Source organism: Impatiens glandulifera, chromosome 1 (assembly GCF_907164915.1).
Source record: "Impatiens glandulifera chromosome 1, dImpGla2.1, whole genome shotgun sequence".
Taxonomy (NCBI): domain Eukaryota; kingdom Viridiplantae; phylum Streptophyta; class Magnoliopsida; order Ericales; family Balsaminaceae; genus Impatiens; species Impatiens glandulifera.
The window spans coordinates 7470988-7495958 of NC_061862.1; the positions used below are offsets into that span (position 1 = coordinate 7470988).

The following is a 24971-nucleotide window of genomic DNA, read 5'->3' on the forward strand; positions in this document are numbered from 1 at the left end:
TGCTTCCTCCCGTTGTAACTCACCTTGTAGACTTCAACTTTGAAGAAGATAGAAAAAATTCAATTGAAATGGAGATGGAGAGGGTTGTTGGTTAAAGAACAAGAAAAATAGATGAGAAGATAATCCTAACAAAAGAGAGAAAAATGGGTGAAAGATTATGCATGCATCTTATTTTTGCATGATTGCCAAGTGGCACATAAATATTGTCACCCCTAATTCCTACTTAATATTAGGGGCTCAGATCATATGTTCTAAGTTTTGTTTCACTCTGTTCTAAAATCCAAAACGACATCGTTTTAATTAACGTGAAACTTTTAACTTTGCTTCTTTTAACTTTACTTTTTACTGTTTTCTTTTTATTTTATTTTTGTCTCTCATTTTTTGATCTATCAGCCCCATTAGCATCTCTCTCTTTTGTTGATCTATCAGCCCAATAGAAGACCAAGATCCCATCTTCAAAATTTCTAGCAAAGCCTCATGAAGTTCAAAATTTCCAGGTTAATGGATCTGAAATCCTAAAGTATCTTGTGTTTAATACGTCTTTACGAGTTCAAGTAAATCTTATTTTCAAAAAAAAGTTTAATAGGTTAAAATTAGGGTTTATCATCTTAGACGAAATTTAATAGGTTAAAATTAGGAACTCTGAATACTATTGTCCAAAAAGAATCTGATTATTCCAATTTTTTACATTTGTTCGGTGATAATTCCAATTTTTTTTATTGTTATTTTCATTTGGTGAGCCTTGTCATATTTATAACATTTATATATTGGGAAGACTAGAAACTTACTAATTATAAAATGTAGGGACTATAAATTTACTGTTGTAAAGAGTTTTTTTTATTAATTTTGTTAATGTTAATAATGAGTTCAAGTTCAAAACATTATTCATTTAACTAACTGTTCTAAATAAATATAAAGTATGTAACAATAAAGTATTTTTTTCAGGATTGTAGTAATATAATGGAAGGTGAATCTACGAGCTATCGGCGTTTAAATTTTGAAGAAAATGAAGACCGTACATAAAATGATGTTAATGTTATCAACAAAGGTTAGATTATAATAATGAGATTTATCCTTAATGTATGAATGATAATATTGTTTTTTATTTGATATAGATTTGGATAAAAATGATTCATTTATCATAAAAGACTTTGTACCACAATTAGGAATGGAGTTTGAGACTGAAGAAAAAGCGTATGACTTTTATTTGGCATATGTTAAGAGGGAAAGTTTTGGAATAAAAAAATCCCATAGTCATAGTGATAATTTGGGTAAAATATTGGATAAAGTCTTTTGTTGTAGTGCTCAAGGTAAGAGGGAAAAGGATAAATAATCGGTTTATGTGAATAACAGTCAGCCTGAAACAAGATTGAGTTGTAAAGCTAAAATGAAGATCTGTAACCGAACAAGTGGCGTGTTTATTGTGGTGCAATTTGTAAAAGAGCATAATCATCATCTTTAAAGTTCAAACAAGACTCACCTACATAAAAGTCGTAGAAGAATATCTTCTTTAGCTAAAATACAGATTGAAATGGCAAGTGACGTCAGAATCCCTCCAAAAGCATCTCATGATCTCATTGCAAGACAAATGGGAGGGAAACAATTTGTAGGTTTTATTCCTGAAGATTACAGAAATTACTTGCGTTCGAAAAGAACAAGAAGTATGATGGTTGGAGACACATGAGGTGTTTTAGAATATTTGCAAAAACAACAATCTAGTGATAGTAGCTTTTATTATGCTCTTCAAGTTGACGAGGATGATTTGATAACAAATATTTTTTGGACTGATGTAAAAATGAAAGATGGTTATTATAATTTTGGAGATGTTGTTTGTTTTGATACAACATATAGGAAGAACAATGAGGGTTATTCACTTGCATTATTTGTATGTATTAATCATCATAAGCAATCAATAGTTTTTGGTGATGTTTTATTGTATGATGAAAGTTCATTGACGTTTGAATGATTGTTCGATACATTTGTTGAGACTATGGGTGGGAGAAAACCCACAACAATTTTTACAGATCAAGATGCAGCAATGACAAAGGCCTTAGCTTCTACATGGCCAACAACACATCATCGATTGTGTATTTGGCATATTTATCAGAATGTCGCTATACATTTGAGTGGTGTTTTTTCTGTGTTTAAAGAGTTTGCTAAGGATTTTGCCACATGTGTATATGAATTCGATGAAGAGAAAGTTTTTTTTGAAGCATGGTCCATGATGTTGAACAAGTATTCACTAGAAAATAATGATTGGTTGAAGCGTATGTTTCAGATCAGAGAGAAATGGGCTTTGGTGTATGGACGAAACATGTTTTCTGAAGATATGACTACAACCCAAATAGTTGAAAGTTTGAATAGCCTTGTGAAAAAGTATGTCTCTTATAAACACAAGTTTTCAGTATTCTTTCATCATTTTGAAAGGCTTCTTGAAGATGGTCGATATATGGAGTTAAAAGCTGATTTCAAATCAAATCATACTGTTCCTTATTTACGACATCCTATTGAAATTTTAAAACAAGCAAGAAAGATTTACACTTCCGAGGTATTCAAGTGGTTTGAAAATGAATGATTCAAATGTCATGATTATAGCGTCGAAACTTGTGTTGAGTATGTTGGTTCATTGGTGAAATATAAAGTTATTCCTCGAGGTAAGGGATATCATCATATAGTTACACTTCATCCATCATGTGAAAGAGTTGAGTGTGATTGTAGAAAATTTGAGTTTGCGGGAATCTTGTGTTCTCATATTTTGAAAATATATACATTCATCAATGTCTATGACATTCCCAATGAGTACATATTGAAAAGATAGACACAAGGTGCTAAGGTTGGATATGTTGGAGTAAAAGATTCAAATGTTGATGAACAGTCTTTGGAGCCTAAAATACTTCAGAGTATCCGATATAAAGAACTGTGTGGGTTGTTTGTTCAGTTAAGTATCAAGGCAGATTTCGACATCTTTTTCATTCACACACCATAACAAACCAGGTATAATACTTTTAGCTCTTTGACAAATTTCTGGATCATACCATTGAAAAAAATCGACATTGAGAATCCTGCCCAAATAATTCATACAAAAATAAAGATTTACTAACTTACAAGATAAGAATCAACATATATTGAATACATGTACCGACCAATTAGGACATGACCAAAATCTCCTTCCTGGATTAGTATCCTTCCATGAAGTCACCAATATTGTTCTTTTTCTACATAAGCACATGAACTCCATTATACTATATAACACAAACCAAAAATATGATTATACAGTAAGTTTCATTTTACCTAATCACAAAAATATGATTTACAGTAAGTTTCAATATACCTAATCACAAAAAGTATTTTTGTTACAAGTTTTGCAAATCATTACAACAAATAAGGTGTGGAATAATCAGACTATTTAAAAATGTTATAAATATGACAAGGCCTCACCAAATGAAGGTAACAATAAAAAAAATTGGAAAATGGTAGGTTATCACCGGACAAATGTAAAAAATTGGAATAACTAGATTATTTTTGGACAATAGTATTCAGAGTTCCTAATTTTAACCTATCAAATTTCGTCTAAGATGATAAACCCTAATTTTTTAAAACAAATAAACCCTAAATTTTCTGAAAATAAGATTTACCTGAACTTGTGAAGACGTATTAAACTCAAAATACTTTAGGATTTCACATCCATTAATCTGAAAATCTTGAACTTCTTTGAAAATGAAATCTTTGTCTTTTGATATCTCTGTTGGGGCTAATAGATCAACAAGAGAGATGTTAATCGGAGCTGATGGGCTGATAGATCAAGAAGAGTGAGAGACGGAAATAAAATAAAAAGATAACAGTGAAAGGTAAAGTAAAAAGTAAAGTTAAAAGAGATAGAGTTTAAAGTTTCACGTTAATTAAAACGATGTTGCTTTGGAAAATAGTGAAACAAAACTTGGAACAGATGATCTGAGCCCTAATATTAGTATTCAAACCCCATTTTTATCCCAATTCAACTTTTACTCCAAAATCATAATTTTTCATTCACAATTTAATAATACTAAATCTTGATTATTACATTCTACCCCTCTTAAATAAAATTTTGTCCCCAAAATTACTTACTTGAAAAGCTTTGGATACTTGTCCATCATATCTGGTTGTCGTTCCCACGTTACTTCGTTAATGCCATGACTCTTCCATAAGACTTTTACTAGAGAAATTGACTTGCTGCGTAAGAATTTAATAGAAGATTCTAAAATTTGTACCGGTTATTCCTTATAACTCAAAGCTAGTTGAACTTCGATATTTCTTGGTTCCACAACATGAGTCAGATCACGCATAAATTTGCGTAACATGGACACATAGAAAATATTATGGAATCCTTCCATTGACACGAGAAATTGAAGTTTGTAGGCCGCAACACCTATCCTTTCCAAAATTACAAACGGTCCTACGAACCTTGGATTCAACTTTCCCTTTTTCCAAAATGCATGACACCTTAAATGGTGATATTTGTAAGAATACTTCATCTCCAATAGTGAACTTTATATTCCTTCTTCTTTTATCCGCATAACTCTTTTGGCGACTTTGTGTTGTTAGTATTATTTTTTTAATAATTGCAACCTTCTTTGTTAACTGTTGTATAATCTCTGGTCCAACTAGCTTAGCTTCTCCAACTTCATCCCAATACCAAGGCGACATGCACCTTCTACCATATAATGCCTTATATGGAGCCATTCCAATCGTAGTTTGATAGTTGTTGTTATAAGAAAACTCCACCAATAGTAGATACTATTCCACGAGCCTTGAAATTCTAATACACATGCTCTCAACATGTTTTCTAATATTTGAATTGTCCGCTCGGATTGCCCATCAGTCTGAGGATGTAATGTCGTGCTAAAAGTCAATTTCGTACCCATAGCATTTTGCAGACTCTTCCAAAATCTAGAAGTGAATCTAGGGTCCCGATCCGATACGATTGTAATAGAAATCCTATGAAGTTTAATGATCTCTTGAAAATATAAATCTGCCAACTGACTCATTGTGTAAGTCATTTTTACGGGCAATAAATGAGTTGACTTCGTCAATCGATCAACTATCACCCAAATATTATCATGGCCCTTGGTTGTTCTTGGTAAACCTACCACAAAACTCATCCCAATGTTCTCCCATTACCATTCTGGAATCGGTAAGGCCTGTAAATTTTCAACTGGCCTTTGGTGTTCTACTTTTACTTGTTGGCAAACTTGGCACGATTTAACATATTTGTCACTTCATTTTTCATATTCGGCCACCAATAAAGTTGTTTCAAATATCGGTACATCTTGGTATTACCCGGATGTATAGAGAAAAAAAAAAGAATGCGCCTCTACTAAAATTAACTTTCTTAATTCTTCATCCTTTGGAACATACCATCTTTGTCTAAACTTTAAAACTCCATCATTTGAGTATGTTAAGTCAATTAAATTGCCACTCATATTCTTGAGTATACTATTATTCTCCTCAAAATCCTTCTGTTGAGCTTCTTTAATCTAATCCATAATGGTTGGTCATAGAGATAGTTTTGCAAGTACGATCGACAACTCTGAAACGATTTTAAGTTCAAATATTTGTATCTCTTTCCTTAAATACAATGACATACAAGAAACCATATAATTCATCGTTTTTGGCACTGACATTCGCTTTACCTAGACGATACTTTATCTCGAAATCATAATCCTTCACAAATTTTAGCCAACGTCTTTGTCTCATGTTCAATTCAATAGGTATTTCAAACTTTTATGATCCGAGAATATTTCACATTGTCCCCTATACAAGTAGTACCTCCATATTTTTAATGCATACCCCACTGCTCCAACTCTAAATCGTGTATGGGGTAGTTTTGTTCATACTTTTTCAATTGTCTAGAAGCATAAGCAACCACCATTCCCTCCTGCATCAGTACACATCCTAAACCAATCTTGGAAGCATCGCAATAAATATTAAATCTTCGTTATCCACTAGAAGTATTAAAAGAGGAGCTTTGGTTAATTTTTGCTTTAAAGTTTGAAAGTTTTCTTCACATCTCGTTGTCCACTCATACCTCACTTCTTTCTTTGTCAAATTAGTTAGAGGTTGTGCAACAGTTGAAAATCCTTCAATAAATCTTTTGTAATAACCAGCTAGACCCGTAAAAATTCGTACTTCGCTAGCATTCTTTGGTTGTGGCCAATCTTTTATAGCTTGGATCTTGCTTGGATCAATTGAAATATCGTCTTTCGAAATCACATGACCCAAAATGTCAATTCGATCCAACCAAAATTCACATTTTGAGAGTTTGGCATATAATTGGTGTTGTTTTAAAACGGAAATAACTAACTTTAAATGCTCAACATGTTCTTATCTATTCTGGGAATACACTAAAATATCATCAATAAACACAATTATGAACTTGTCTAGAAAAGTTTTGAATACTCTGTTCATCAAGTCCATAAAAGTTGTATAAGCATTTGTTAACCTAAAAGACATTACTAAAAACTCGTAATGTCCGTAACGAGTTCTAAATGTTGTCTTAGGTATATCCTCAACTTTAACTCTCAATTGGTGATAGCTTGAGCGTAAATCAATCTTCGAAAATACTTGAGCTCCTTGCAATTGATCAAATAAGTCATCAATTCTTGGTGGTTACCTTATTTAACTCTCTATAGTCAATGCACATACGTAAGGAACCGTCCTTCTTGACAAATAATATCGATGCACCCCAAGGAGAGAAACTTGGTCGTATAAAACTCTTGTTTACTAGTTCTTCCAATTAAAATTTTATTTTTTTCAACTCTATTGGTGGATTTGGTGCCATTCTATATGGATTCGTTGATACTGATTTTGTACCAGGGTAAACATCAATTGCAAAATCCTTCTCTCTACTTGGAGGTAATCATAGATCATCGAAGAATACTTCTGAAAATTATTGAATGATATGAATGTCTACCCGTTTTCTCTCATTTTGCCAATGTGTATCGAATATGCTAGCTAGAAAATAGACGCAACTTAATTTTAGCATATATTGAGTCTCCATGGAGGAAACAAACTCAATCTTGTAGTCGCTTGATATGAATATTCCTTCTCTTTCGGAGGTCTAAAATTTACTACCCCATTTCTATAATTTATAGTTGCGTAATGCCTAAACAAACAATCCATCCCCAAAATCACATTATATCCCTTGATACCGACTATGATTAAACTTGAATATAGCTTTCGACCGCTAATGCATACTATATCTCCTTGTACTACTTGATTGGAATGTACCTACAAGGGAGCATGACACTATAATTTCTATGGGATGATTCAAACTCCAAGTTCCACTTTGTCACATAATTACTTGCCACAAATGAATGAGTGGCTCATGTATCTATCAATGTATAAACAAAGAATTTCAGATAAGAATATTACTAAAGACAACTGATGGATGTGCTTCATCTTTGTCTTTAGTTAGGGCAAAGATAGGGGTAGCTAATGGTGCCTTCGATCTAACGTTGCACAGTCCTTAACCTGATGCCCTTCCTTATTGCACCTAAAGCATCGGCCAGTAAATAGTATACACTCCCCTGAATGTGGCCTCTTACAAATAGGACATATAGGAGCAGAAGGGGCTCTTTGTGACTACTTGCTTTTATCCTAGTCATTCACCACCTCACTTAGTCTTCTTACTCCTTTGTGTGGCTTCCACCCTTGGTTTAGTTGTTGTGATTTTACTTCTCTAAAAAACTTCTTTGGTGAATCTTGTTTTCGTTGCATCTTTATCTCAATATCATCCAGCTCTAAGGCCTTAGCAATAACAATCTAATATGGAATATGAGCAATTACAACAATCATCACCCCTTTATAGATTTCTAGCTTTAGTCCTTGGACAAATTGATACACTTTGTTTTCTTCTTTATCTACTAAGTTACATGCAAACCGAGATAATGACTCAAATTGTCGAATATAGTCTGTCACTAATTCAGTTTGGCGCAGTTAGGTAAACTCTAACATCTTGTTAATCTTGACTATTCGGCTAAAATAGTTATCATAAAATGCTGTCTTGAATTTCTTTCACGTCATTCCCTCTGTATTAGTTGTAGGCTTAACTGATTCCCACAAGAAACTAGTGTCTTTCTCTAGGTGAAATATTGCACAAGGAACCTTCTGAGTTTCCTCCATTTGAGCATAGTCAAACATATTCTCAATCTTCTGGATCCACTCCTCAGCATGAGTAGGATCCGAAGATTGTCCACCAAAAGTAAGAGGCCTTAATCGCCTAAATCTTTCCCCACATGAATCAGGTAGAGCATTCCCTTGTCCGTTTCCTCCTCTGTTTATAAATTCCGTCAATAGTTGGGATTGAATCTCTATCAGTGATGTTAGTAGCTGAATATAATCATCTCTAAGTTTCATACCTCGTCTAAGTTGTTAGGGCAATTCCTTTTATTCCTGGGCATAATTAAATAATAATTGAACTTCTAGAAATTAAAGTTAAACGTATATACTTAAAGTCGATGAAGAGTTCTCGTGCGGCTATTTTGTGTTGGCTGACAGTCTACATAATTGTTTTTAAAACTCGGGCGCTCTAATACCATAATTGTAACGACCCAAAGATCGTCACGAGACTCGACATTTAGTATAAAAATATTCTTAAAGAACATGTAGGTTTGGTAAATATTACTTGTAAAAGAAATGATTTTGAAACTTTCTTGTTCTTATCATATCTCTTCACTCTTATCTTCTAATTTTCTCAAGAAGAAAAATAAAAACATTCAAACTTCCCATAAACCTTATAATTTTTCCACAACATAACATTGCGAGATTGTCTATTTTCTTACAAAATCTAATCCCAAAATATCTTTACTTCATCTAGTTGTCAATCACTATGACAACTACCAAAATACTTTACTTGACATATTCTACATGTCTATAAGCCTTGTCAAGAACAAAATCACATCACGATCACTTATCTTCGACTGCACTTAAACATCAGAATGTGATTTAGCATCCTCACCTACATCAAAAGTTGAACTATTAGCCTAATGCCAAGTAAGCGTTGTAAAATACAACTATATACTTGTGTATAATGAATCATGATAACATCTTGTTATTACTTTACTTTTTACTTAACATAGGTTAAGGAGTTTTAGCAAAAGTAAGCAATACATAACATAACGTGCATCCGACTAACGGAAGAAATATAACATGCATCCACTAAATTTCTTAGTGGAAGAAACATAACATGCATCCACTAAGTGGAAGGAACCTAACATGCATCAACTAAATCTTACCCACACTTAATGGTTTTACACATGCTAATATAACTTGTCTTTCTTCACATTACATAGCCACAACATAAGAATCACCTAATGTTAAAACTACTCGCCACTTACCTCGACCAAATCAACCTTAGTACTTTTGCATGTAGAGCCCTAAAGGCCAAATATATATACATTCGCTTACCTGAATTCCCTTAGTGATGTTGGGTGCTTCCTCCCGTTGTAACTCACCTTGTAGACTTCAACTTTGAAAAAGATATAAAAAAATTCAATTGAAATGGAGATTAAGAGTGTTGTTGGTTGAAGAACAAGAAAAATAGATGAGAAGATAATCCTAATAAAAGAGAGAGACATGGGTGAAAGACCATGCACGCGTCTTTCTTTGCATGATTGTCAAGTGGCACATAAATATTGCCACACCCTAATTCCTACTTAATATTAGTATTCAACCCCCATTTTTATCCCAACTTTAACTTTTAATCCAAAATCATAATTCCTCATTCACAATTTAATAATACTAAATCTTGGTTATTACAGTTATTGAGTTTGTTTTTAGCTTGGTAAAAGGATAAAAGATCCTTTTAGAAGTAATTTAAGTTCTAAAATGGTGGAGGCATTGGTGTGCACAAGTAATTGGCTAAAAAGATAAGAATTTAACTTATGAAAAGATCATACAAATGATGAACTTGAATTGTTTAAGAAAAATGAACAAATTAAAAAGAGTGAGAGTTTTTTTATTAATTAAGTCTAAGGCTGTGTTTGATAACTTGACTTATCACTTAATTTAATATATTAAGAACTTATTAAAACAAGTAGGTTTGATAACACATATTTATAATCACTTATTACTGTAGATGTTAGGATCTAGGTAGCCGCTGGAGGACCGGGGGTTGGACCGGTTAGCGGTTCTCACTCGAAGGGTGGTGATTAATCCGGTTAGAGATTAACACCGGGGTTTCAATACCACACAACCTGTCACAAACCCTTGAACTAGGTTCAAGTGCGGAAGGGGTTTGCTTTCATGTTGAAGCAGCACACTTGTATAATAGGCAAGGCCGGTTTCGGATGATGAAGGTTTGAAGAATTGTGGGTCGGTTTAGGTAACTTGGTGGTTCGGTATGGATAATATAGAGTCAGTTTAGAGCAGTGTAGTTAAGTTAGTGTAAATCGGTTAGACAATGGAGCCGGCAGAAAGTAAATAACAAGACCGATGTTATGGATGTTCGGAGATAAAGCTCCTACGTCACCCCTTCCTCTCGAAACCGCGAGAAGGATATTCACTAAGGAATACAAATACAATCCGATCGAGACTTATTTCCTGCTCGATAACACTCTTACAATTTGTACCGGAATTGTAAATTAACCACTTCAACTTTAACACTAGGCTTTCCAGAGAGAGCACACTGTTTTCACTTGTAAATTAAATGTTCGCTATATGTCACACTTGTCCCGCATTTACTCTTCTTCAACTACCCCTTTTATAGGTGAAATATGTCAACGGTCATATTTCACTGCCTTGAATCTGATTGGTTGAGCAGGGGTGCAGATGTTCAGTGATTCAGGGATTCAGATCTGCGGTCGTTTCCTCAGACCTGATGGTCAACCTCAGACTTGGCAGTCTGTTCTTCCGGTATGTAAGACAGACCTGCTAGGTTTGTCTTTTACTCAATGTAGGCACTGTCTGTTGGACAGTTGTCTGTACTTGGAAGATCTTCTTTCTGACTTATCCCGAAGTGGAAAGATCCAGTAGTACTGTCTTCTGCAGCCTGCAGACTTTCCTCAGACTTGTATGGATATGGAAGTGTTCAGTCTGTTCCTTTGGTATCATTCTCAACAGATACCCGAATTGTCTTCTTGTACTGGTCGGTCATTTGACTTAACCGGATTGCTTCTGGTATGGGTGATATAACCGGACTTCTTCCGGTTATTCCTCTGCCTTGTGGCTAATCGGCTGTTTGATGATTCCGGTTTTAAGCTTTGGCCGATCCTTTCTTTGTGCGGTCACGTTCCAAGTATTCTTGGTCGGTTTACTAACTCGATCGGCTAGTTATCTTTAGCCGGTTCTTTTGTTTATCCGATCCGGTTCTTTGTTCCTGCATGGAAAGTTTATTTAAGTTAGGTTTATTTGAACCGGTCTGATTTTATCTAACTTAGACTTAAGTGAAAACAAGTTAAAAATAATAATCTCAAATATGAAACTTATTTTAAAAGATGAGAAAAGTTTAACGCGCTACTCTAAAAAAAATCATCAAAAACCACTATATCCTTTTAAATTTAATAAAATTACTGTCATATATTATAAAATTGTATTACATTCTCTATTTTTTTTTTCTCCTTTTCTTTTCTTTGATGACAATTCATTTAATTATTTTTACAAAATTATTTTTAAATATCAAAAAAATAAAAATATGATTACATTTAAACTAATTGTTAAATAAAAAATTATATATATATATATATATATATATATATATATATATCATTAACTCATATTTAATGCTATATATACAAATTCATATTATTTCCTTCTTTTCCATATTATAAGAACAAGAAATTTCTTCTTTTCTTTATCATAATTTATTTAATTATTTTTTACGAAATTATTTTCAAATATTATCAAATAAAAATAGAATTATATCTAAACTAATTATAAAATAAAAAATAAGAGAAATATATATATATATATAATAATGATTAGACGAGGGAATTTGGTGAGAGAATTTGGTGAGGGAATGACTTAGCATAATTATTCGCTGAAAAAATTAAATAATTTCTCTCTTTTTTCTCTTTCCTCTCACTTCTACATTTTACAACATGAAGGTGATGTCAAGTCATTCCCTCACCAAATTCCCTCTCTCTATCACTCCTATATATATTTTCAACTTTTTCTCGTATACAAACTTCCTTCTTTTTCTGAAATAAATATGTATATTTTTTATTATCTCTTTTATTATTTTATTATATATATATCACGTTAAAAAGTTATAATTTAATTTATATACTATAGTTAACAAAATATAATATTAATTTTAATTTTTTTTATTTAATATATTAAACTATATACTTCAATATATTATATTAAGTTTATTAACTAATATAAGTAATATATAAGGATATAATAGTCTAGATGTATTTATTAATATATTGATTTTAGATATTATTAAATTTATTGAAATATTGAATACTTAAATTTAAGATGTTCCTATTTGTTAATTTAATTTTTTATCTCTTGATATTTAAGTTATTAAATACTTAAAATTTAGTATTCAGTGTTCAGATCTTAATTTTCAGTTTTATAAAACACCGTCTAAATTAACTGTTACTTATTATTATTATTATTATTATTATTATTATTATTATTATATAACATGAATTATATTATTAATTTATAAATTATTTTCCCATTTTTTTTCTCCCACGGATCATCGAAGGAAAAAAGCACTCCCATCGCGTCTCACTGATCCTCTCCCTCGGATCGAGCGTCTTGGAGATCCTTGACGAATAAAATAAAATAAAAAAGGATTTAGGTGCCAGCTCTTTCGTCGATTGCGCGGTCATGACAAGACTCGAGGAAGAAGCCCCAGGTAACTCAATGACAGTCGCGGTATGAAGAGGGCAAGTGTTCTTCGGAATGACTAAGCGTAAAGGGCACTACAGTGGTGAATTGGGTTTCAAGTTCAAGTCGTCAAAAATAGTATTTTGTGTAACGTTTATGTATTAACTATATTAAATTGTTTTTTTTTAAGTTAATATGTTTTTTAGGTATGAAAGGTATAATACTAATACCGTACCAAAATTAAAGTATATCGAAATTAAAGTAAGGTAAATGTGTGAATTTTTCTATACCGAAACTTTTGTTGAGGTATAAAGTATGGATAAAAAATTAAGGTATACTATATCGATCCACCCTTATTTTTGGACGTATTTTTTTAAATTGAATATTATTTTTGAAATTTGCACATTTTAATTTTTCGAAATTGGTTTGGGTGGCCAAACAAATATGTAATCTCAATAAAGATTTGATAAAATTTGAATAAAGATAGTTTTTCAAAACGAAATAACTTTGTGTCCGGTTTACCAATTTAAATGTATTTGTGTTTTAAATTAAGTATTTTTCAAGATATATATTTCAAAACTGCTGAATACGGTTTGAAATGTCTTCATGCCTTAAAATATTGATTGTGCAAGAATAATTGGAAAAAAAAAAAAAAGAATATTATTTTATTTTTATAAATATGATAAATTAATTGAGAACATGAAAATATTATGTTAAAACAATGAGATATACGTTCATTTATGATAAAACTTTAAATGATTAAAATTGTGATAGTCGAAGACTCATTTAACCTAATTCAAAGTTTGAACCAATTTAGTAAAAAAAAAAATGACTAAGTTTGATTCACAAATAACCATACAAAATAATTTAAATTTTTGTATACATGACTATAATTTTTTTTTCATGCCTATTCCTACTTTAATTTTATATTATTGCATTGCATTAGTCAATATCTACCAAATATCAAAATTATGCTTACAATATTACACAAAACCTTATAAGTTAAATTTAAAAATTAAATAATAATAATGAAATTATATAATTTAATTTTGACTCAAAATGTCTAGATTGAAGTTAGAGTGACGGTTAATTTTTAAAATTAAATTATAATAATAAAAAAAATAAACTTTGTTATAAAAACAATTATTACAAAAGCACTATAAAATTAAATATTTTATATTTGTAGTATAATAATTATATCTAAATCGTGGGGGACCACCCCACCCTGATCTTGGGCCATGCCTGTTTGGCTAAAGTCATTGCGCAGTCTGGTCAACTAACGCCTGTTTGGTTCACCTATGAATATTCAAATTTGAACTTATCCTCCAAGGCTCTCGAATATCGTGTCCTTGAAAATAAATATAAAGTCTCTCCTTTGAACTCAACTTTTATATTTAAACACTAATCTAAATAAATCTTTAATTTAATTTATATAAAAAAAAATGTTCTTATAATTAGATATATTGAAGAATAAACACGGGTTTAGCGAAAATATAACCACTAGTTATATATATATATTTTGTTTTAGAGAAACAAAACAATTATTATGACTTTTTGTAATAAAAAAAATTATAAAGGAAAATAATAGCATTAGGGATATAATTGAGCAAATCAAGACGAAAAATACATTTATCATATACATCTGGTTTTATTTTGAAATTTTTTTATTATTATTGATTCTGAGGAATTATCACGGACACGTTTATTTATATTTTTTATATAATAAAATTATATAAACGAAATTTTTATATAATATATATTTTAATATATTGAAAATTCATATTATTACAAAGAAGAAATAGCTTTAAATTTTTTATAAAATATAAATAAATATATTAGTGATTTTATATATTTAATTGTGTTTAGTGTTCATGACAGAATTTAAGTGAAATCGGGACGAAAACACAAATATCATATTCGTTTCATCCATGTCTACTGTTAAACTAGGAAAATTCTCGTGCGATACATACAGATAAAAATATAAATAAAATAAATTTATTAAAAAATTAATAATATGTATTCAATGTTTAAATTTTTTAATAAATCACGAATAATAGATTATAATAAAAAGTAGAACGCTCTCATTCCACGTTTTATTCACTTCGGTAAAATAACTTATATTCTCACAAATCTCATCACATATTTTTTCCGAATGAACCTCTCATCTCGTAACCTTACACTTTCACTTTGGTCAATCAAATATTCAAATCATATTTTTTAATATTTAACATCGTGATCTTACACTTTGGTCAATCAAATATTTGATTCATATTTTTTTAACCACTTTCAATTGATACTGACCTATTATTCCTCAAAAAACCACATTCCAATCAAACTTGGTTAAAGAGTTATACTTGTTTTATTAGATTGCAAGTTTAAAACATACATATAACGTTTTTAATTTTATCTTTAACCGTTTTAAGTTTATGGGTGGGTCAACCCACAATCCGACTCAAGTGTGCATTTAGTCTCACATATATATCCAAATTAATCATAACTCTCGACCCGGCAATCCGGACACTTTAAAAATTAAGCATCATTATATATATATATATATATATATTAGTTAGTCAAAAAATGAAACTTATATTATTAAAATGTCCCGCGTTCATCAAATTTTGTGTTGAATTTAAAATATAAATTGTTATTAACCTAGTTAGTTAAAGGTTGTACTTGTTTTGTTAGGTTGCAAGTTCGAAATATACCTATAGTATTTTAAATTTAATTTTAACCGTTTTAAGTTTATGGGCGAGTCAACTCATAATCCGACACAAGTATTAATTTATTCTCACATATATATCTAAATTAATCACATTTCTCGACCCAACAATCCGGATACTTTACAAAATATATATATATATATATATATATATATATATATATATATATATATATATATATATATATATATATATATAACGCTCCCTAAATACAATAACTACTAACAATCTCTTTAATAATATATTTAATATTTTAAACTTAAATAATTAAATTAAAATATTAAATATATATTATAAAAATATTTAAAATTACAATAATGGATTGATAGTATTTTAGAAATATGGATGACAGTGAGTTAAATTGGAGTGGAAAATGTGTTTATCTGTCTCATTATATATTTGGGATGTTGTTTTATTAACATTACTACCCGAGTTTGATGTCGTCATTATATTACATTATCTAAAATAAAAAAATTATTTGATAAAATTATATAAATAATTTTTAATATTATATATATTAAAAATTTATATTATTATAAATAAAATTAAAACACTTAAAAATAAATACATTAGTTATGTTATATATTCTATTGTGTTTATTAATATTTAGGGCATCTCCAACCTTACACAATTCTCATACCCATAATGTATGGGTTTCAACTTCAACCATGCACCAAAGCAAACCCATTATGCGTTTTTCCTCATTTTCTCCCTCCCAAAAACGCATATTTCTACTATTCACATACCCATAATATTAATTAAAAATTAAAAAGTTCCTTGAAGTTTAAACATGTTTTAATTTGAAAATTTAACTTTTTTATATAATTTATTTTAAACATTTAATTTGGTCCTTTCATTTTAAATTAAAATGAATTATTATATTTAGTTTTTTATATATAATTTATTTATATGTTTAATTTTTATTTATCCTATATATTTTTATTAATATTTTTACATATCATAAATTTATAATAATAAATAATATTAATAAAAAATAAAAATAATAAAATACAATAATTATATTTCTTAAAAATATTTAAAAATAAAAATTAAATTTCTTATTATAAGTATGTATAAGTTATTGATATATAATTAATTTTATCATAAATATTAGAGGTAAGTTTGAAAATGTATTAGGGTTTAATTTGTAAAGTTGATAAATATATAGGTAATTATTGAATAAATAAAAAAGATGGTATAAAATGGAATATTCATAGAATATTCTTTTGAGTTTGAAAATGAGTTTTTGGGTTGGAGATTAATTACTATTTGATATGACATTTATTGCATTTTGGGTTTGAGAATGGATATATGGGTTGGAGATGGTCTTAGGGTAGAATCGGGGTGATCAGGGCGAATGACACAAATATCATTCCGGTCAATAGGGGACGGACCCAAAATTTGGTGGTGGGGTGGACTTAAAAAAAAATTATGGTTGGCTTAAATAAATAACGAGAAAATTTTGAATAAAACAAATAAATAAAGGTAAGTTTTACTATTTTTTTAATAATAAAATAAACAAAGAATTCTATTGAATTTTTTTTAAAAAAAAAAGATAATGTCACCATTTAACCATAAAAAAATGTTTTTTTTTTCGGGAATGATTCAGCCCACCCGAGCCCCATCCGTCCCTGCCCGTCAAACCCGAAAAATATCCACCCTACCTGAGCAATTTGGATAAAAAAACCTTGAAAGTTTAATATTGTTATCCCTCTCTGAATGTTAAGTAGTTGAATATACCTTTATTAGATTTGGAATAAAAAACTTAATAGGTCAAATATGATATTATTTATCAAAATTATATTTATATTTAATATGATTATGAATTTATGATCAAATAAGACCCAATGATACTATGTTTTTTTTGTGAACTTCTTTATTTGTTAAGAATGTGATTGATTGTTCCACTTACAACAAAATAATAATTACTTAATATTTTATTGACAAGGATGATCTATCTAGAATTGCAAGTCCAACCACCTATTGAAGATAACATCAAATTGACTATTTTACCCTCCATTGAAATCCTAGTTAGGTAGGTACATAATCATATATAAGTCTGAATTCATTCAAATTAATTTTATTTAGCATACATAATAAAATTCAATAACCATCCTAGATATTGCAATGATAAAAAACTTAAGAAAAAAACATTATTCTTATGTCTCTTTTTAAATATTATATTGAACTTTGAAGCCTCAGAATTAAAAAAAAAAATTGATATCACGATGGTGGCCTTAGTGGGTTATTGTGAATCCATGTGAGTCTTATATTTTATTATAATTTTCAATCTTGTGTTTGTTATTGTTGTACTTTTTTTATTTATAAAATTAAGTCTACTATTTAATTTTTAAAAATTAGACACCACTATCAAGACTTTTTATATGGTCTATTTCTATGCTTCTAGATAAAATTGTTGAAAAAATGTCCTTAAATTTAGAAAATAGAGAAACAATTCTAATTTTTCAATGAGAATTTTTATTTATATATATATATATTATAAAAAGTTAGTATCAAATCTCACTGTTACAGTCTTTTATTCAAAATTTTCAAATAATTAAATCATGTCTAAAAACTATCTGACGTGAACTTAAGTTCACCCCAAAAATAATTTACGGTAGAATAATGGCTTGACGTCTTAATTTTTAATTTAGTTCACTATTTTTTTTTCTTAATTTTAAAAAAAATGTTAATTCATTCCTTCATTAATTTTCATTTATTTCATTTAAGTTTATTATATATATTTTTTTAAGTTCAACCTAAATATAGCCTGACTATAATTAATTTAAGACATACATACCCAAGTTATATTTTGATAAAAAAAAATTACTATAAAACTAAAACTAATAGAAAGTGATATTAATTAATTTGATATATATCTATCAAATTATATATAAAATTAATTTGAATGTAATTAGAGATTATTATTTAGATATAAGTTGATAATAATAGGTTTATTTGAAAATAATGTATAAAAGTGAGTTGAAGCATTAAATAGATATGGGTGCCAGCCATTGGTGCAAGGTCCCAATAAGTGGAACCCAGAACACAATCAAGCGCCCAAGGTTCTATACTCTTCTCGAGTCTCTCTCTCTCACACACAAACACTGACTATATATTGGATTGATATATATGTAGATGAAGCCATACATGCAAACCTCAAGATTATAGAATAGTGGAGGCCGCCGCGAGCGTTTAAAGTGTTCTAAAAGGAATCACTTTTTTCCAGACTGAATCGAGAAAGCCGCAAAGGTATATACTGAAGAATCGGCATTCATGTTTTGTGATCTCGCTACATTGTCGTTCATCATTAGTATATTGGAGGATTGTTGATTGATCTTGAAAGTTGTGAACTTTAGGGTAGATATTTAGATCTTGATTAAAACTGTAGTTAGATCCGCTTATCGGTTGTTGTCGGTGATGTTCTCATTGGAGAAGATGTAATATTTTCCTTATTTTTAATTTTATCAGATTTATTTCGTTTTCTTCTTTCAATCCTGTAATTGCCGATAACCTTTCTCAGATTTCTAGTGCAGAAGCCGATCGAGAAGTAGGATTGTTTTAGTAGGATCGGGAGATGTTTTATATATATGCAATTTAGTCAATTGAGATAACTAAGTAGATCTTGTGTTGATTTGTGAATATAGTGAGTTTAGAATCATACATTGGCTGACTTGGGATTGACATCACTTATGAATATTTAAATACCCTGGTTTTTCTTACTTATTATAAATTCATGTGGGTTGTCTTTGCTTTGAACTTACAGGGTACACATTGCACAATCATTTATATGGGTTCTCATCCTGGACCAGTTGTTGGTATGCTTGAAGCTGCCTCAGGAGTTCATTTTTCAGGGTTGTATTTAGATGGACTTGCGACAAGAAAATCAAAGGTTGAGGAACCCACAACATCTACTACTGAATATGTGCATAATCAGCCTTTTGTAATTGGTGAGGGTTGATATAAAGGCTTGCAATTTTCTTACGAGGCCATGTTCTTTTAAGTCGAATAATTCATTTCAAGTAGAATTATTGAAGGATTACTGTTTTTTTAGGATCAATTCAATGAGTTCAAAATGAATTGCATTCCTTAAATCAAATAGTTCGAATTAGAATCGTAGAAATCTCATTATCCTACTCCCTAAACGAATCAATTAGGAAATTAAAATTCTATTTTGGTTTGGATCTTGTTTACACTTACAAATTTAAACATATTCCTTGCAAAATGCTGTCTTGTAGGAGTTGCTGGAGGGGCTGCGGCTGGAAAGACTACTGTTTGTGATATGATTATTGATCAGCTTCATGATCAACGTGTTGTTCTTGTTAATCAGGTATAAAATTAGAGAACCCTCATGATGATCGGAGAAATCCATTGTTTATATCTTTTCCAATGAGAATCATTTTCCACCCAAAGAAAATAATAATAACAAAATGAGTTTTGCTGTCCCTATAGTTTGAAAATTGTGGGAATATTATTCTGTGTCTTTCTTTTCTTAGAATTTAGTGTCCATTTTCAGGATTCTTTCTATTATTGTTTGACACCAGAGGAACTTACAAGGGTTCAGGATTACAATTTTGATCACCCTGGTAAGATCCTTGTCTAGAAGTATTCAATTCCATGTGCTTCTTAGCATTTTCTGTTAAGAAAGCAAGTTCTGTTTTATATGTTTATCTTTTTGATAAATGAAAATGAGAATTATGTGCAGGTGCAGTGTTTCTTACCCATAGTCTTTTCACATCTCGTAATATTATAATGATCATCTTCAATCATCCCTAAAAGGAGAAAAGCTACTTTGATAAATTTTTTAGACCTCGACAGTTAACAACTTAATTGTTGGATTGAACATGGAAGAAGTGGTGACTTTTTGTATTGTCTTCTAGTTTGGGAATTCTTTCACAATGAGATAGATTATTGCATATTTGATAAGTTACTTTACATGATCAGATGCATTCGACACTCAGCAGCTACTGTCTGCTATGGAGAAATTGAAGTCTGGGCAGTCGGTAGACATTCCAAGATATGATTTCACGAGTTATAAACACAATATCTCTCCAGCTCGCAGGGTAATGTAAATTAGTAACCAAACTATTTTATTATTCATATAACTTTTTTTGGCTGAGCAAATTGAAAAGGTTTTGTTGTGGCCTGAGTGCCTTCTGTTTGTCATTTGTGGCAGGAAGATGTGTATTTTATTTCCTGTATGATGTCATGATTACACACTTTATCTAATAATTGATCCTTCCATATTACCCCATCTCAAATTTTTGTTAAGGATCTAGCTATTTATGCCCATTGGTTTTCTTTTCAACTACTTATCATAGTCTAAGTGCACGTCAGCATACTAATTTTGATTTGATTATGGCATTGAAAAATTGAAGTGCAATTTCATGGAAACTTGCTTATGTATTATCATAGTTTTCCTGGCTCTATTAGTTTATGCTAAGAGGTTTCTACAGGTAAACCCATCAGATGTGATCATTTTGGAAGGCATATTGATTTTTCACGATCCTCGTGTTCGGAATTTGATGAATATGAAGATTTTTGTTGACACAGGTTACTTTCTTTCTTTCTGATTCATCGTTGCATTATGTATGGTGCCTACTTTTTTATTTTTTTGGGAAATAACTTGTAGCCATTAAAAATGAAAAATAGTACATGGTTTTAAAATTAGGACAAACCAACCCTTTGTCCTAATTTTGAAAGAAACAAACATGATTTATCCAACAAATGAATGCAAAACAACACAAATCAACTATCTCGCTTTATACAAACACAATTTAGTGACTTCTTCAAACATAATGTCCCATCTTTGACATAGCTCCCAATTACCCGATTTTATGGGAATTCGCCTCCATGTGTGGATAAGGGCTTGACCATAAAAAACAATATCATTCCATATTTGCTCCTCACTTCTAGCTCTTGAGAAGACTAGCATTTCTTTCCGTCCATATTTGGTACACAATCACTCCAAAATAACACTTCATGACGTTCACAAAAAACGAATTACTCTTGGCCTTTCCAAGCACCTACTCCTTAATTTGATTCCAATACAAGGGAAAATTCAGCAAACTTATAGCACTCGCGAACCATTTCCATATTTTACTGGTAAAAGGGAAATCACCAAACAAATGAGCTATCGATTCTTCCTCCATTGAGCATAACACATATGTACTCGGGATTGTCATGTACTTGCTGATTCGGTCCCTTGTCATAAGCCGATTACGGAACGCTAGACATAGAACAATTTGATGACATGGAATAATCTTGGTAGACCAAACTAAGGGAGCCCACTCTACAATCTGCCTCTTGTTCGGATAGTCTGCCACACCATACATGTATTCAGTTTCCCATTAACCTCAGCCTTCCACATGTGTGAGTCATTGCATTCATGGAGCTGAAGTTGGTTGACATGCTCAAGAATTCGCTCTCCTTCTGAAATTCTCCTCAGAAGAGAGTTCCACATCCCATTCTTAACATCCCTAACCGTCGCATTTTGGCATTCCCTTCTAATTCGAACACTTTGAAACTCTTGTTTAGTAAGAATTGATTGACCTTCAAACCATGGATAATGCCTGCTTTGTTATTCATCATAGTAAACGTCATTTGGTTACTTTGTCACCATGGAAATTTTGTGACTAGTTTTTCCTGTCCATTTTGCACCAATTTTGATTACTCATCATCACAATTGGAAGTTTGGCACAACTTTTTATATATAATTTAAGTAATTTGGCATACAATTCATACATATCTGTGTTCATATATACAAAATCAAATTCTCTTACTCATCTTACAAATCAACTTGCACAAAATTATCATTTCATCGAAGTGAAACCTGTGTCTATCACTTGACCAATTAGGATGTGTTTTGCATTTCTTATCATTTCTTATAGTGTAGAGTTTCTTGAACAGATCCCGATGTGCGCTTATCTAGGAGAATAAGGCGTGACACATCTGAAAAGGCTAGAGATGTTAATACGGTCCTTGATCAGGTCAGCAATAGTTAATAGTTTTTCTTTAGTAAAGACCATTTTTTTAAGGAATAATTAATCTGATAGCAATATAATATGATAATTTATGAGGAAGTTCAAGACAATGACATTCAAAGAGAATAGAAATTGTCATAAATATTTTTGAATTTATGTGAGGACCATTTGTTTTACTTGTTCACCAAGGATATAGAAGTTGTCTGTCCTCTTGATCCCCAAATCTTGAGAGAAAATGATTCACTAGATATGTTTTAAGATTTTCATAGTTGGAGGTGCTAATCATTGTTTGTAAGTTTAATTACATACATATCTCTCTTAATTGAGTATTTTGTGTCATTGTTGTTGTGCAGTACTCAAAGTTTGTGAAGCCTGCTTTTGATGACTTTATACTTCCGACCAAGAAGTATGCAGATATTATTATTCCCCGAGGAGGAGACAATCATGTAGCAATTGATTTGATTGTCCAACATATCCGAACAAAACTGGGTCAACATGATCTTTGCAAAATATATCCTAATCTTTACGTCATTCCATCAACTTTTCAGGTATTATTATAAATTTTTCTCACTAGCTCCAGTTGAAATGGTGCTAAATCTCACCGATATATCTGTAACTGTTAAAATCAATTGTATCGGTTTATTATGATATGCCACAATATATAAGAATAATGAGTTATTACAAGCCATCTTTTTAGCCTATTTTTTCCATGTAATCAGATACGGGGAATGCATACATTAATACGTGATTCTCAAACAACTAAACATGATTTTGTCTTTTATGCTGATCGTCTGATTCGTCTGGTGAGTACACTTTGATCAAAAGTTTTCACAACGGTATTTTGGATAACCAATCTATTTATAACATAAGATTATCTCATTACTCTTTTTTTGTCCAGGTTGTTGAACAAGGTCTGGGTCATCTACCATTTACAGAAAAGCAGGTGATCACGCCAACTGGTAAGCTTTCATGGATTGATTATCTTCACCTTAATTATGTTGGAATTGCATCGGGAAAGTTCACCATGCATGTTATCAATCTTGTAATTTGATATTCGACAGATTAAATTAGTCATTTGTTTGATTTTTGTCATTTGGACCAGGATCTGTCTACACTGGTGTAGATTTCTGTAAGAGGCTGTGTGGTGTTTCTATAATCAGAAGGTACTAACTACTGATTCTTCATAGCAAAACAAAAAACACAACTGATTCTCGTTTCTTCTCTTTGCAGTGGGGAGAGTATGGAAAACGCTTTGCGAGCTTGTTGTAAAGGTATAAAGATCGGGAAGATTCTTATTCATAGAGAAGGTGACAATGGCCAACAGGTTCTCTCTCGAATCTCGATTTCTCACCATCCATTGTTTTTATTTATTATACATCTATTCATTCTAATACAAGTCTTGTTATTTTGACATCTATATACCAAACAGCTTATATATGAAAAATTACCTAATGACATCTCAGAAAGAAATGTACTGTTGTTAGACCCTATCCTCGGCACAGGTTCGTTAGTTATATACTCTTCTTCCTATAGTTTCTTCGGTTCATACATATGATTATTCATTTTTTGTTCGGTTGTGGTATATTTTTCAGGAAATTCAGCTGTTCAAGCTATATCTCTATTAATAAAGAAGGGTGTTCCAGAATCCAACATCATATTCCTTAATCTGATATCGGTATGTATCCATCATTGCCTTATCTTAAGTTTCTAAAATTTTACCCAATTCAGTCTTTTGATTTCTCTTATGGACCTGTAACATGTTTTTTTATTTTTTCACCTTTTCTGATCTTCAGGCTCCTCAAGGAGTCCATGTTGTCTGCCAAAGATTCCCGAGATTAAAGATTGTCACATCGGAGATCGATACTGGTTTGAATAACGATTTCAGAGTTATTCCTGGAATGGGTGAATTTGGAGATCGATATTTTGGAACAGACGATGATTGACCCCAACAAACATAGTATAAAATGTTTTTTACCATTACAAACAATCTCGGGAGAATATTATATTATAATGAGCTCTTTTTATTTTATTTTTTTTATGGTCAATAAACTATTCCAGCAGTTTGTGCAGACTCTGATTGAAATATTTAGTGAAATTTGGATAAGTTTTTTTTTTTTTATTGATTGTAAGTGTTGCAGGATGGATCTGAAACAAATGCAGACAATAAAAGATTTCTTGTTCAAAATAAAACACAAAATACACTTTCAGAATAAAAAAATGAGGACAAACAATTGGTAGAATGGATAATTCAGCATCATGAATATCTTTAATTTTTTACAACTAAAAATCTTAGAACCAATTTTGAAGTCTTGAAGTTGATTAAAAATAACATCGAGGAGTCTTGAAGTTGATTAAAGATATCATCGAGGCGAGGAATAGGAAAACGATATTGATCGTGATTTTATTCAGCCCTATTATCAACACACATACGCTACGAACCATTTTTTTGTCT

General features: G+C 30.7%; 1 protein-coding gene across 1 annotated transcript; it reads left to right on the plus strand.

The window, feature by feature from the left end:
* Nucleotides 1–18560: 18560 nt before the first annotated feature.
* On the plus strand, nt 18561–24635 carry LOC124922693 (uridine kinase-like protein 3). The gene is made up of 15 exons (XM_047463410.1): nt 18561–18788; nt 19303–19486; nt 19775–19866; nt 20053–20122; nt 20481–20599; nt 20993–21089; nt 22446–22525; nt 22873–23067; nt 23239–23322; nt 23418–23478; nt 23622–23682; nt 23750–23843; nt 23949–24021; nt 24112–24194; nt 24313–24635. The coding sequence occupies exons 2-15, from the start codon at nt 19327–19329 to the stop codon at nt 24460–24462; spliced, it is 1419 nt and encodes a 472-aa protein (XP_047319366.1). The 5' UTR covers nt 18561–18788; nt 19303–19326; the 3' UTR covers nt 24463–24635.
* Nucleotides 24636–24971: the final 336 nt, after the last annotated feature.

Bases quoted from the DNA above. Each gene is read 5' to 3' on its own strand.
- LOC124922693 (XM_047463410.1), top strand. From the start codon at position 19,327: ATGGGTTCTCATCCTGGACCAGTTGTTGGTATGCTTGAAGCTGCCTCA. The intron at 23,068-23,238 runs GTATTATTATAA...CCATGTAATCAG, and splicing joins TCATTCCATCAACTTTTCAG to ATACGGGGAATGCATACATT. The intron at 23,683-23,749 runs GTACTAACTACT...TTCTCTTTGCAG, and splicing joins GGTGTTTCTATAATCAGAAG to TGGGGAGAGTATGGAAAACG.